This window comes from Mobula hypostoma, chromosome 12 (assembly GCF_963921235.1).
Source record: "Mobula hypostoma chromosome 12, sMobHyp1.1, whole genome shotgun sequence".
NCBI lineage: Eukaryota > Metazoa > Chordata > Chondrichthyes > Myliobatiformes > Myliobatidae > Mobula > Mobula hypostoma.
The window spans coordinates 114,360,994-114,373,491 of NC_086108.1; the positions used below are offsets into that span (position 1 = coordinate 114,360,994).

Sequence of the window (12,498 nt, forward strand, 5' to 3'; positions counted from 1 at the left end):
TCACACTTTGGGAGGGGCGGTACTGAGGGAGGGTCACACTGTGGGAGGAGCGGTACTGAGGGAGGGTCACTCTGTGGGAGGGGTGGTACTGACGGAGGGTCACACTGTGGGAGGGGTGGTACTGAGGAAGGGTCACACTGTGGGAGGGGTGGTACTGAGGGAGGGTCACACTGTGGGAGGGGTGGTACTGAGGGAGGGTCACACTGTGGGAGGGGTGGTACTGAGGGAGGGTCACTCTGTGGGAGGGGTGGTACTGAGGGAGGGTCACACTGTGGGAGGGATGGTGCTGAGGGAGGGTCACACTGTGGGAGGGTGGTACTGAGGGAGGGTCACACTGTGGGAGGGCCAGGCCTGAGGGAGGGTCACTCTGTGGGAGGGGTGGTACTGAGGGAGGGTCACACTGTGGGAGGGGTGGTACTGAGGGAGGGTCACTCTGTGGGAGGGGTGGTACTGAGGGAGGGTCACACCGTGGGAGGGGTGGTACTGAGGGAGGGTCACACTGTGGGAGGGGTGGTACTGAGGGAGGGTCACACTGTGGGAGGGCCAGGCCTGAGGGAGGGTCACTCTGTGGGAGGGGTGGTACTGAGGGAGGGTCACACTGTGGGAGGGGTGGTACTGAGGGAGGGTCACTCTGTGGGAGGGGTGGTACTGAGGGAGGGTCACACCGTGGGAGGGGTGGTACTGAGGGAGGGTCACACCGTGGGAGGGGTGGTACTGAGGGAGGGTCACACCGTGGGAGGGGTGGTACTGAAGGAGGGTCACACCGTGGGAGGGGTGGTACTGAGGGAGGGTCACACTGTGGGAGGGGTGGTACTGAGGGAGGGTCACACTGTGGGAGGGGTGGTACTGAGGGAGGGTCACACCGTGGGAGGGGTGGTACTGAGGGAGGGTCACATCGTGGGAGGGGTGTTGCTGAGGGAGGGTCACACCGTGGGAGGGGTGGTGCTGAGGGAGGGTCACACTGTGGGAGGGGTGGTACTGAGGGAGGGTCACTCTGTGGGAGGGGTGGTGCTGAGGGAGGGTCACACCATGGGAGGGGTGGTGCTGAGGGAGGGTCACACTATGGGAGGGGTGGTACCGAGGGAGGGTCACACTGTGGGAGGGGTGGTGCTGAGGGAGGGTCACACCGTGGGAGGGGTGGTACTGAGGGAGGGTCACACCGTGGGAGGGGTGGTGCTGAGGGAGGGTCACACTGTGGGAGGGGTGGTGCTGAGGGAGGGTCACACCGTGGGAGGGGTGGTGCTGAGGGAGGGTCACACCGTGGGAGTAGCTAAATTTGTAAAGTCTTCATAGGACAGTACAGTAATGCAGTGCATAGTGCCGCTGCCTCATGACCCGTGATCCCAACTGTCTGTGTGGAGTTTGCACGTTCTCCCCGTGACCACGTGGGTTTTTTCCCCAGTGTTCTGGTTCCCTCCCACATCTCAAAGATGTGCAGATTAGTGGTTTAAATCTCTGCTGTATGTTGTCCCCAGTGTGTGGGTGAGGGATGGAATCTGGGCGGATTTGATGAGAGTGTGGGGAGAATGAAATGGGATCAGTGTAGGATTGGTGTCAATGGGTGGTTTATTGTTGGTATGGCCTCGATGGGCTGAAAGGCCTCTTCACTGCGACGTATATCTCTGTCACTGTTCTTTCTTACAGATTGCCATCTATGGTAAAAACTTCTGCACATCGGCGAAGGAAGCTTTCTTTCTCCTGATGAGGAACGTTGTGAGGTGAGGGGAAGACGGTCCCACCCTTCCTGCCCACGGGCAACGCCATTCCCGACCTGGCAACCAAAAGGCATTTCTCATCGGGGCCCGTCAACATGCTGGGACCCTTCGGATGGGGAAGGGGCGGCTGGGGCCAGTTCGGGAACGCAGGCAGAGCAAGGTTTTGGTGGGAGGTTGTGGAAATATTTCCCTACACAGTGAGTCCGGAGCATAATTGTAGAACATTCAGAGCACAGAATAGTACAACAGAGGAACAGGAACAGAGCGCAGAATAGTACAACACAGGAACAGAGCCTTCAGCTCACAACGCTGTGCTGGGCCAATGAAATGTTTAACTAACCTTTCTGCATCTCTGTTTTGAAAGGGCGCCCCTCTATCCTGAGGCTGTGCCCTATTGTCCTAGACTCTCCCACCATGCGACACATCCTTTCCAAATCTACACTGTCTAGCCCTTTCAACATTTGAAAGATTTCAATGAGATCCCGCCCCCCGCATCCTTCTGAATTCCAGGGAGTACAGACCCAGAGCTGTCAAACGCTCCTCATATGATCATCCTTTCATTCCTCGAATCATCCTTGTGAACCTCCTCTGGAACCTTTCCAATGCCAGCACATCTTTTAAGAACATAAGAAATAGGAGCAGGAGTCGGCCATCCGGCCCATCGAGCCTGCCCCGCCATTCAACAAGATCATGGCTGATCTGTCCGTAAACTCAGCTCCATCTACCTGCCTTTTCCCCATAACCCTTAATTCCCTTACTATATAAAAATCCTATCTAATTGTATCTTAAATATATTTAGTGAAGAAGCCTCAACTGCTTCCCTGGGCAGAGAATTCCACAGATTCACCACTCTCTGGGGGGAAAACAGTTTCTCCTCATCTCCGTCCTAAATCTTCTCCCCTGAATCTTGAGGCAATGTCCCCTAGTTCTAGTTTCACCTACCAATGGAAACAACTTTCCTACTTCTATCTTATCTATCCCTTTCAAAATTTTGTATGTTTCTATAAGATCCCCTCTCATTCTCCTGAATTCCAGAGAGCATAGTCCCAGGTGACTCAATTTCTCCTCATAGGTTAACCCCTTCGTCCCTGGAATCAACCTGGTGAACCTCCTCTGCACTGCCTCCAAAGCCAGTATATCCTTCCTCAAGTATGGAGACCAGAACTGCACAGAGTACTCCAGGTGCGGCCTCACCAGTACTCTATATAGTTTCTAAGATGAGGGGCCCAAAACAGTTCACAATACGCAAGGTGAGGCCTCACCAGTGCCTTATAAAGCCTCAGCATCACATCCCTGCTCTTGTATTCTAGACCTCTTGAAATGAATGCTAAAATGGCATTTGCCTTTCTCACCACCAGCTCAACCTGCAAGTTAACCTTCAGAGTGTTCTACACAAGGACTCCCAAGTCCCTTTGCATCTCAGATCTTCGGATTTTCTCCCAATTGGAAAATAGTCCACACATTTATTTCTACTACCAAAGTGCATGACCATGCAAATTCCAACATTGTATTTCATTTGCCACTTTCTTGCCCATTCTCCTCAACTATCTAAATCCTTCTGCAGCTTATCTGTTTTCTCAACACCACCTGCCCCTCCACCAATCCTCGTATCATCTGTAATCTTGGCAACAAAGCCATCTATTCCATCATCTAAATCATTGATATACAGCATAAAAAGAAGTGGTCCCAACACTGACCTCTGTGGAATACCACTAGTCACTGGCAGCCAACCAGAAAATGATCCTTTTATTCCCACTCGCTGCCTCCTACCAATCAGCCAATGCTCTAATCATGCCAGTAACTTTCCTGTAATACCATGGGTTCTTAACTTGGTAAGCAGCCTCGTGTGTGGCACCTTGTCAAAGGCCTTCTGAAAGTCCAAATATACATTATCCACTGCGTCCCCTTTATCAATCCTACTTGTAATCTCAAAGAATTCCAACAGGTTCATCAGGCAGGACTTTCCCTGAAGGAAACCAGGCTGACTTTGTCCTATCTTGTCCTGTGTTACCAAGTACTCCATAACCTCATCCTTAACAATTGACTCCAACATCTTCCCAATCACTGAGATCAGGCTAACTGGTCTGTAATTTCCCTTCTGCTGCCTTCCTTCTTTCATAAAGAGTGGGGTAACAGAACTCCTCTCTCATACCACTTCAATTTCCCTTACTCCACTGAAATACTACTGCGTCAGACTTTACTTTCTCCCTATTAAATTTCAAGTTGAATACAATCATATTGTGACCACTGGCTCCTAAGGGTTCTTTTCCCTTAAGCTCCCTATTCGCCTGCAGTTCAATATGTAGTACCTAATTCAGTATAGCTGCTCCCCTTGTAGGCTCAACGACAAACTGCTCTAAAAAGCCATCTCTTGTGCATTCAACATACTCACTCTCTTGAGATCCATTACCAACCTGATTTTCCCAATTGACTTGCATGTTAAAATCTCCCATGACTATCGTAGCATTGCTCCTTTGACTTGCCTTTTCTATTTCCTGTTGGAGAGGGTGTTCTGGAGAAGATGGGGGACATTGTGGAGATAAGATGGGGAAGGTGTTGTCGATATAAGATAAATCAGCATTGTGGAGATAAGATGGAGGGGATGTTGTGGAGATAAGATGAAAAGGGTGTTGTGAAGCTAAGATGGGGAGGGTGTTGTGGAGATGAGATGGGGAGGGTTTTGTGGAGATGAGATAGGGAGGGTGTTGTGGAGATGAGATGGGCAGGGTGTTGTGGAGATGAGATGGGGAGGGTGTTGTGAAGATGAGATGGGGAGGATGTAGTGGAGATGAGATGGGGAGGATGTAGTGGAGATGAGATGGGGAGGGTGTTGTGGAGATGAGATGGTGAGGGTTTTGTGGAGATGAGATAGGGAGGGTGTTGTGGAGATGAGATGGGCAGGGTGTTGTGGAGATGAGATGGGGAGGGTTTTGTGGAGATGAGATAGGGAGGGTGTTGTGGAGATGAGATGGGCAGGGTGTTGTGGAGATGAGATGGGCAGGGTGTTGTGGAGATGAGATGGGGAGGGTGTGGTGGAGATGAGATGGGGAGGGTGTTGTGAAGATGAGATGGGGAGGATGTAGTGGAGATGAGATGGGGAGGGTGTTGTGGAGATGAGATGGTGAGGGTTTTGTGGAGATGAGATAGGGAGGGTGTTGTGGAGATGAGATGGGCAGGGTGTTGTGGAGATGAGATGGGGAGGGTTTTGTGAAGATGAGATAGGGAGGGTGTTGTGGAGATGAGATGGGCAGGGTGTTGTGGAGATGAGATGGGCAGGGTGTTGTGGAGATGAGATGGGGAGGGTGTTGTGGAGATGAGATGGGGAGGGTGTGGTGGAGATGAGATGGAGAGGGTGTGGTGGAGATGAGATGGAGAAGGTGTTGTGGAGATGAGATGGAGAGGGTGTTGTGGAGATGAGATGGAGAGAGTGTTGTGGAGATGAGATGAGGAGGGTATTGTGGAGATGAGATGGGGAAGGTGTTGTGGAGATGAGATGGGGAAGGTGTTGTGGAGATGAGATGGAGAGGGTGTTGTGGAGATGGGGAGGGTGTTGTGGAGATGAGACGGGGAGTGTGTTGTGCAGAGGTGGTACAGGGATCAGGTGAGCATTCAGTACAGAGTAGAGGGGCTGAAGGGCATGTGTGACATACATGTGTTGTGCTGCTATCACCTGAAGAACGAGAGGGGATCTTACAGTAACATATACAATTATGAAGGTGAGATAGACACAGGAAAGTTGTTTCTATTGGGTTGTGAGACTAGAATCAGGGGGCATAGCCTCATGATTTGGGGGAACAGATTTCAGTTGAGGAGCAGTTTCCTTTCTCTGAGAAACTCTCACAACACGCTGGAGGAACTCAGCAGGTCGGGCAGCATCCGTGGAAACCATCAGTCAACGTTTCGGGCCAGAACCCTTTGTCAGAACAGTAGAGGGAAGGGGCAGAGGCCCTATAAAGAAGGTGGGGGGAGGGTGGGAAGGAGAAGGCTGGTAGGTTCAGTTGAAAAACCAGTGAGGGGAAAGATAAAGGGGTGGGGGAGGGAAGCAGGGAGGGGATAGGCAGGAAAGGTGAAGAAGGAATAGGGGAAAACACAATGGGTAGTAGAAGGAGGCGGAACCATGAGGGAGGTGATAGGCAGCTGGGGGAGGGGGCAGAGTGAAATAGGGATAGGGGAAGGGAGGGGGAGTGAATTACCACAAGTTGGAGAATTCTATGTTCATACCAAGGGGCTGGAGACTACCTAGACGGTAGATGAGGTGTTGCTCCTCCAACCTGAGTTTAGCCTCATCATGGCAGTAGAGGAGGCCATGTATGAACATATCCGAATGGGAATGGGAAGCAGAGTTGAAGTGGGTGGCTACCGGGAGATCCTGTCTGTTGTGGCGGACGGAGCGGAGGTGCTCGACGAAGCCGCCCCCCAATCTGCGTCGGGTCTCACCGATGTAGAGGAGGCCGCACCGGGAGCACCAGATGCAATAGATGACCTGGAGGGACGTGTGGATCAGGGATTCGCAGAGGGAACGATCCCTGCGGAAAGCGGAGAGGGGTGGAGAGGGAAAGATGTGCTTAGTGGTGGGGTCCTGTTGAAGGTGGCAGAAGTTGCGGAGGATAATGTGCTGGATCCGGAGGCTGGTGGGGTGCTAGGTGAAGCAAGTGGAACTCTGTCCCTGTTGTGGTGGTGGGAGGATGGGGTGAGGGCTGAAGTGCGGGAAATGGAGATGTGGGTGAGGGCATCACTGATGATGGCAGAAGGGAAACCACAATCCTTAAAGAAAGAGGACATTTGAGATATCCTGGAACGGAAAGCCTCATCCTGAGAGCAGCTGCGGCGGAGGCGGAGGAACTGGGAATAGGGAATGGCATTTTTGCATGCATCCACAGATGCTGCCCGACCTGCTGAGTTCCTCCAGCGTGTTGTGAGTGTTGCTTTGACCCCAGCATCTGCAGAGTATTTTGTGTTTCCTTTCCCAGAGAGTAGTGAATCGGTGGGATTCCCTGGGAAGCAGTATGGGTTACCTCATTAAATACAGTACACAAGGTACAGTTCGATAGATGTTTGCATTGCAGGGGGATTAAGAGTAATAGGGAAATAGCAGGCTGAATCAGAATCAGATTCAGGTTTAATATCGCTGGCATATGCCATGAAATTTGTTGTTTTGTATCAGCAGTACATTGCAATACATAATAAAAAACTATACATTATAGTAGGAAATATATACGGTATATATAAATTGAATTATATGAAATAGGCAGTGCACAAAGAGATGAAAGCTGCTGAGGTCGTGTTCATGGGTTCGTTGTCCATTCAGAAATCTGATGATGCAGGGGACGAAGTTGTTCCTGAAATGTTGAGTGTGTGTCTTCAGGCTCCTGTACCACCTCCTCTGTGGTAGCAATGAGAGGAGGGATGGATCCTGATGGATGCCACCTCTTTGAGGCCTCGTCTCTGAGGATGTCTTCATGCTGGGGAGACCAGCTTGCTGAGTTTGGAGCTTTCTGCAGCATTTTCCAATCTGTGTATTGCACCCCCCTCATACCAGACAGTGATACAGCTGGTTAAAATTCAAAGTAAAATTTATTGTCAGAGTACCCACATATCACCACATATAACGCTGGGATTCTTTTCCCCACGGGCGTACTTAACAGATGTCTAGTACAGTAACTGTAAACAGGATCAATGAACAACAAACTGCAAATGCAGAAATAAACAAATATAAATAACAGGAGTCCTTAAAGTGAGATTATTGGTCATGGGAACACCAGAAATTGAATGCGTGTTGCTATCCCCTTTTGTTCAGGAGCCTGATGGTTGAGTGGTAGTAACTGTTTTTGAGCCTGGTGGTGAGAGTCCTGAGACTCCTGTACCTTCTGCGGGAAAAGAGCATAGCCTGGGTGGTGGGGATCTTTGATGATGGATGCTGCTTTCTACAGCAACGTTTCACGTAGATGTGCTCAACAGTTGGGAGGGTTTTTACTCGTGATGTACTGGGCTGAATCCACTATCTTTTGTAGTATTTTCCACACAAAGGCATTGGTGTTCCTATATTAGGCCGTAATGCAGCCAGTCAGCGCACTTCCCACCACACATCTATAGAAGTTTGCCAAGGTTTTCGATGACATGCGAAATCTCCACAGACTCCTGAGGATTTAGAGGCTGCTGTGCGTTCTTCGCCATAATATTTATATCAAGGGTCCAGGACAGGTCCTCTGGGATAATGAGACCCAGGAATTTAAAGTTGCTGACCCTTTCCACCTTGGGTCCTCTGATGAGTACTGGCTCATGCACCTCTGGTTTTCCTCTCCTGAAGTCTACAATCAGCTCCTTGGTCTTATTGACATTGAGTGAGAGGTTGTTGTTATTACACCACTCGGCCAACTCTTTAATCTCCCTCCTGTATGCTGATTCATTGCCGTCTTTGATACAGCCCGCAACAGTGGAGTCATCATCAAATTTGTATGTTGTGTTGGAGCTGTGTTTAGCCACACAGTCACAGGTGTAAAGTGAGTAGAGCAGGGGGCTAAGTACACATCCCTGTGGTGCCCTGTGCTGATGGAGATTGTGGAGGAAACAAGAGAAAATCTGCAGATGCTGGAAATCCAAGCAATACACTGAAAATACTGGAGGAACTCAGCTGGAACTCAGCATCAGGGAAAAGAGTACAGTTGACTCAGTCCTGATGAAGAGTTTGTGGAGGAGTTATTTTTGCCGCCCGAACTGACTGGGGTCTCCAAGTGAGGAAATCCAGGATCCAATTGCACAAGGGGGTATTGAGGCCAGGTCTTGGAGTTTATTGATTAGTTTTGAGGGGATGATGGTATTGAGTGCTGAGCAGCTGTAGTTGATAAAGAGCATCCTGATATATGCACCTTTGCTGTCTAGATATTCCAGGATTGTGTGAAGAGCTAATGAGATGGCATCTGCTTCAGTGAGTAAATTGGAGTGGATCCAAGTCCAAGCTAGAATACCCTCCACAGTACAAATGTAGAAATTTGCAAGAGTCTTTGGTGACATACCAAATCTCCTCAAATTCCTAATGAAATATAACACTTCCGTGCTTCCTCGTTGTAATTGCATTAATATGTTGGATATGTTGGGCCTAGGATAGATACTCAGAGATACTGTCACCCAGGAACTTCAATCTGCTTACTGTGAGCTGAGTCCACAGCCAAATCAGTCATGATCTTGTTGAATGGTAGAGAAGGTTTGACAGGCCAAATGGCCTACTCTTGCTTCTGATCTTCTTAACTACAGTTAGGTTACCTTAGGATCACAGAGTGGTACAGCACAGAAACAGGCCCTTCAGCCCGTCTTGTTCATGCTGAATAATTTTGCCTGTCCACACTAATCCCATTTACATGCATCGGACTAGTCAGGATGAGGTTCTACCTGCCGACACTCCACCCAGAGTACCATCTGATCTTTGTCCTGCTGTAGCCTCAGTCAATCTTTCTGGCTGTCCACCACTCCACCAACTCTGGGGCCATCACACTCATAACTCTCTCATTCACATCCACCTGTCTTCTATATAGAGAGTCATAGGGCAGTATAAAACAGATTTGGCCCAACGAGTCCAAGTTGACTACAATGTTCACCCAACTAGTCCCAGCTCCCTACATTTGGCCCATATCCCTCCAAGCCCCGCCCTTCCATTTACCTCCATCTACCTTCAATGTTCATAAGAGCAGGGATGTAATGTTGGGTCTTTATAAGGCATTGTGCAGACTGCATTGGGATATTGTGAGCAGTTTTGGGCCCCTTATTTAAGAAAAGATGTGCTGGAATTGGAGAAGGTCCAGAGGAGGTTCATGAGAATAATCCAGGAATGAAAGGGTTAATATATGAGGCGCGTTTGATGGCTGTGGGCCTGTACTTGCTGGAGTTTAGAAGAATGAGGGGGATCTTATTGCAAGCTATTGAATATTTAAAGGCCAAGAGAGGATGTTTCCTTCAGCAGGGGAGTGTAGGAGCAGAGGGCACAGCCTCAGAATAGAGGGACGTCAATTTAGAACAGAGATGAGGAGGAATTTCTTTAGCTAGACCATAGTGAGTTTGTGGAATTCATTGCCACAGACTGCTGTGGAAGCCAAGACACTGAGTATATATACAGTGGAGGTTGATAGGTTCTTGATGAGTCTGGGTGTCAAAGATTACATGGAGAAGGTAGGAAAATGGGGTTGAGAGGGATAATAAATGCTTAGCAAGATGAAATCCTTTGGCGTTACAGGAAAGATACTGGCATGGATAGAGGAATGGCTGACAGGCAGGAGGCAGCGAGTGGGAATAAAGGGGGCCTTTTCTGGTTGGCTGCCAGTTACTAGTGGTGTTCCTCTGGAGCCAGTATTTGGACTATTACTTTTCACATTGTTTGTCAATGATTTAGATAATGGAATTGATGGCTTTGTGGCAAAGTTTGTGATGATACAAAGAGAGGTGGAGGGGTAGGTAGTGCTGAGGAAGCAATGCAGTAGTAGGAGGACACCGACAAATTGGAAAAATGGGCAAAAATGTGGCAGATGGAATACAGTGTTGGGAAATATGTGATAATGCATTTTGGAAAAAGGAACAATAGTGCAGACTATTATCTAAAAGGGGAGAAGATTCAAATATCAGATATCCCTAAGAGGGACTTAGGAGTTAGTTTACAGGTTGAGTCTCTGGTAAAGAAGGCAAATGCAATATTGGCATTTATTTCAAGGGGAATAGAATATAAAAGAAAGGAGATAATGCTGAGGCATTATAAGACACTAGTCAGGCTACACTTGGAGAATTGTCAACAGTTTTGGGCCCCATATCTCAGAAAGGATGTCTTGTCATTGGAGAGAGACCCGAGAAGGGTCACAAAGATGATTTCAGGAATAAAGGGGTTAACATATAAGGAGCTTTTGGCAGCTTTGGGCCTGTACTCACTGGAATTTAGAAGAATGCGGGGGGATCTCATTGAAACCTACCGAATGTTGAAAGGACTAGATAGGGTGGATGTGGAGAGGATGTTTCCTGTGGTGGGGGTATCCAAAAACTAAAAGGCACACCCTCAAAATTGAGGGGTGACCTTTTAGAACAGAGGTAAGGAGGAATTTTTTTAGTCATGGAGCAGTGAATCTGAAATGCACTGCCACAGACTGCAGTGGAGGCCAGGTCTGAGGGTATATTGGAAGCAGAAGTTGATAGCTTCCTGATTGGTTAGGGCGTCAAGCAATACGGTAAGAGGGCAGGTGTATAGGGTTGAATGGGATCCAGGATCAGCCATGATGAAGTAGCATAGTGGACTTGATGGGCTGAATAGCCTAATTCTGCTATTAGTTAGTTTACCTTCATATTTAATCTTTTCTCTCTTTATAGTTTTTTTAGTTGCCTTCTGTTGGTTTTTAAAAGCTTCCCAATGTCAGATACAGAGTAAAGCTCCCTCTGCACTGCCCCCTCCCACACTCCAGGGTCAGACAGAGAGTGAAGCTCCCTCTGTAATGTCCCCCCCCCCACACTCCAGGGTCAGATACAGAGCGAAGCTCCCTCTGCACTGTCCCCTCCCACACTCCAGGGTCAGATACAGAGCGAAGCTCCCTCTGTAATGTCCCCTCCCACACTCCAGGGTCAGACAGAGAGTGAAGCTCCCTCTGTAATGTCCCAATGCAAACTCCTGTAAATGGAAAACCACAGCACAGTGTAGGCCCTTCAGCCCACAATGCAGTGCTGAACTTCTAACCCATCCCACCTACACAACCCTCCTTTTTTTATCATCCTCATGCCAATCTTTCTTAAATGCCCCTATGCATCTTCCTCTATCACCACCTCTGGCGGGGCATTCCACACACTTACTGCTCTCTGTGTAAACCCTTACCTCTGATATCCTCCAATCACCTTAAAATTATGCCCCTTGTGTTAACCGTTTCTGCCCTGGGAAAACGTCTCTGGCTGTCCACTCTATCTATGCCTCTCATCACCTTGTACACCTCTATCAAGTCACCTTTCATCTTCCTTCACTCCACAGAGAAAAGCTCTAGCTCGCTCAACCCATCCTCATAATCCTCATGCTCTCTAATCCAGGCAACATCCTAGTAAATCTCTTCTGCACCCTCTCCATATCCTTCCTATAATGAGATGACCAGAACTGAACACAATATTCCAAGTGAGATCGATCCAGAATTTTTTATAGAGCAACACTGCTCTTGAACTCAGTCTCTCAAATAATGAAGGCCAGTGCACCATACACCTCCTTAACCATCCTATCAACTTGCATGGAAATTTGAGCGATCCTAAGATTCCTCTGTTCCTTTATACTGCTAAGAATCCTACCATTAACCCTGTATTCTGCCTGCAAGTTTGCCCTTAAAAAGTGAATCACTTCACACTTTCCTGGCTGAACTCCGTCTGCCACTTCTCAGCCCAGCTTTGCATTTTGTTAATGTCCCATTGTAACCTTTGACAACCTTCTACACTGTCCTGAACTCCACCAACTTTTCTGTCATCAGTAAACTTGCTAACATCCTTCACTTCCTCATCCGAATCCCTGTGGAATACCACTGGTCACCGACCTCCAGGCATCAGCCACCCTCTACCTTCTGTGGGCAAGCCAATTCTGGATCCACAGAGCTAGATTTCCCTGGATCCCATGCCTCCTGACCCTCTGAATGAGCCTACCATGGGGAACCTTATCAAATGCCTTACTAAAATCCATATACACTACATCCACTGCTCTACCTTCATCAATGTGCTTTGTCACATCCTCAAAGAATTCAGTCAGGCTTGTGAGGCACAACCTGCCCCTCACAAAGCCAAACAGACTATA

The 12,498-nt window shown here is 48.7% G+C and overlaps 1 protein-coding gene across 4 annotated transcripts in view; it reads left to right on the forward strand.

Annotated features, from left to right (window-relative positions):
• The window catches only part of LOC134355076 (choline transporter-like protein 5), a 202,401-nt gene that overhangs the window by 179,400 nt on the left and 10,503 nt on the right, over positions 1-12,498 (forward strand). For all 4 annotated transcript variants that reach the window (XM_063064811.1, XM_063064810.1, XM_063064814.1 and 1 more), the window contains one exon: positions 1,645-1,718. In XM_063064811.1, the coding sequence (XP_062920881.1) occupies positions 1,645-1,718 (74 nt within the window). The remainder of the gene's footprint in view (positions 1-1,644; positions 1,719-12,498) is intronic.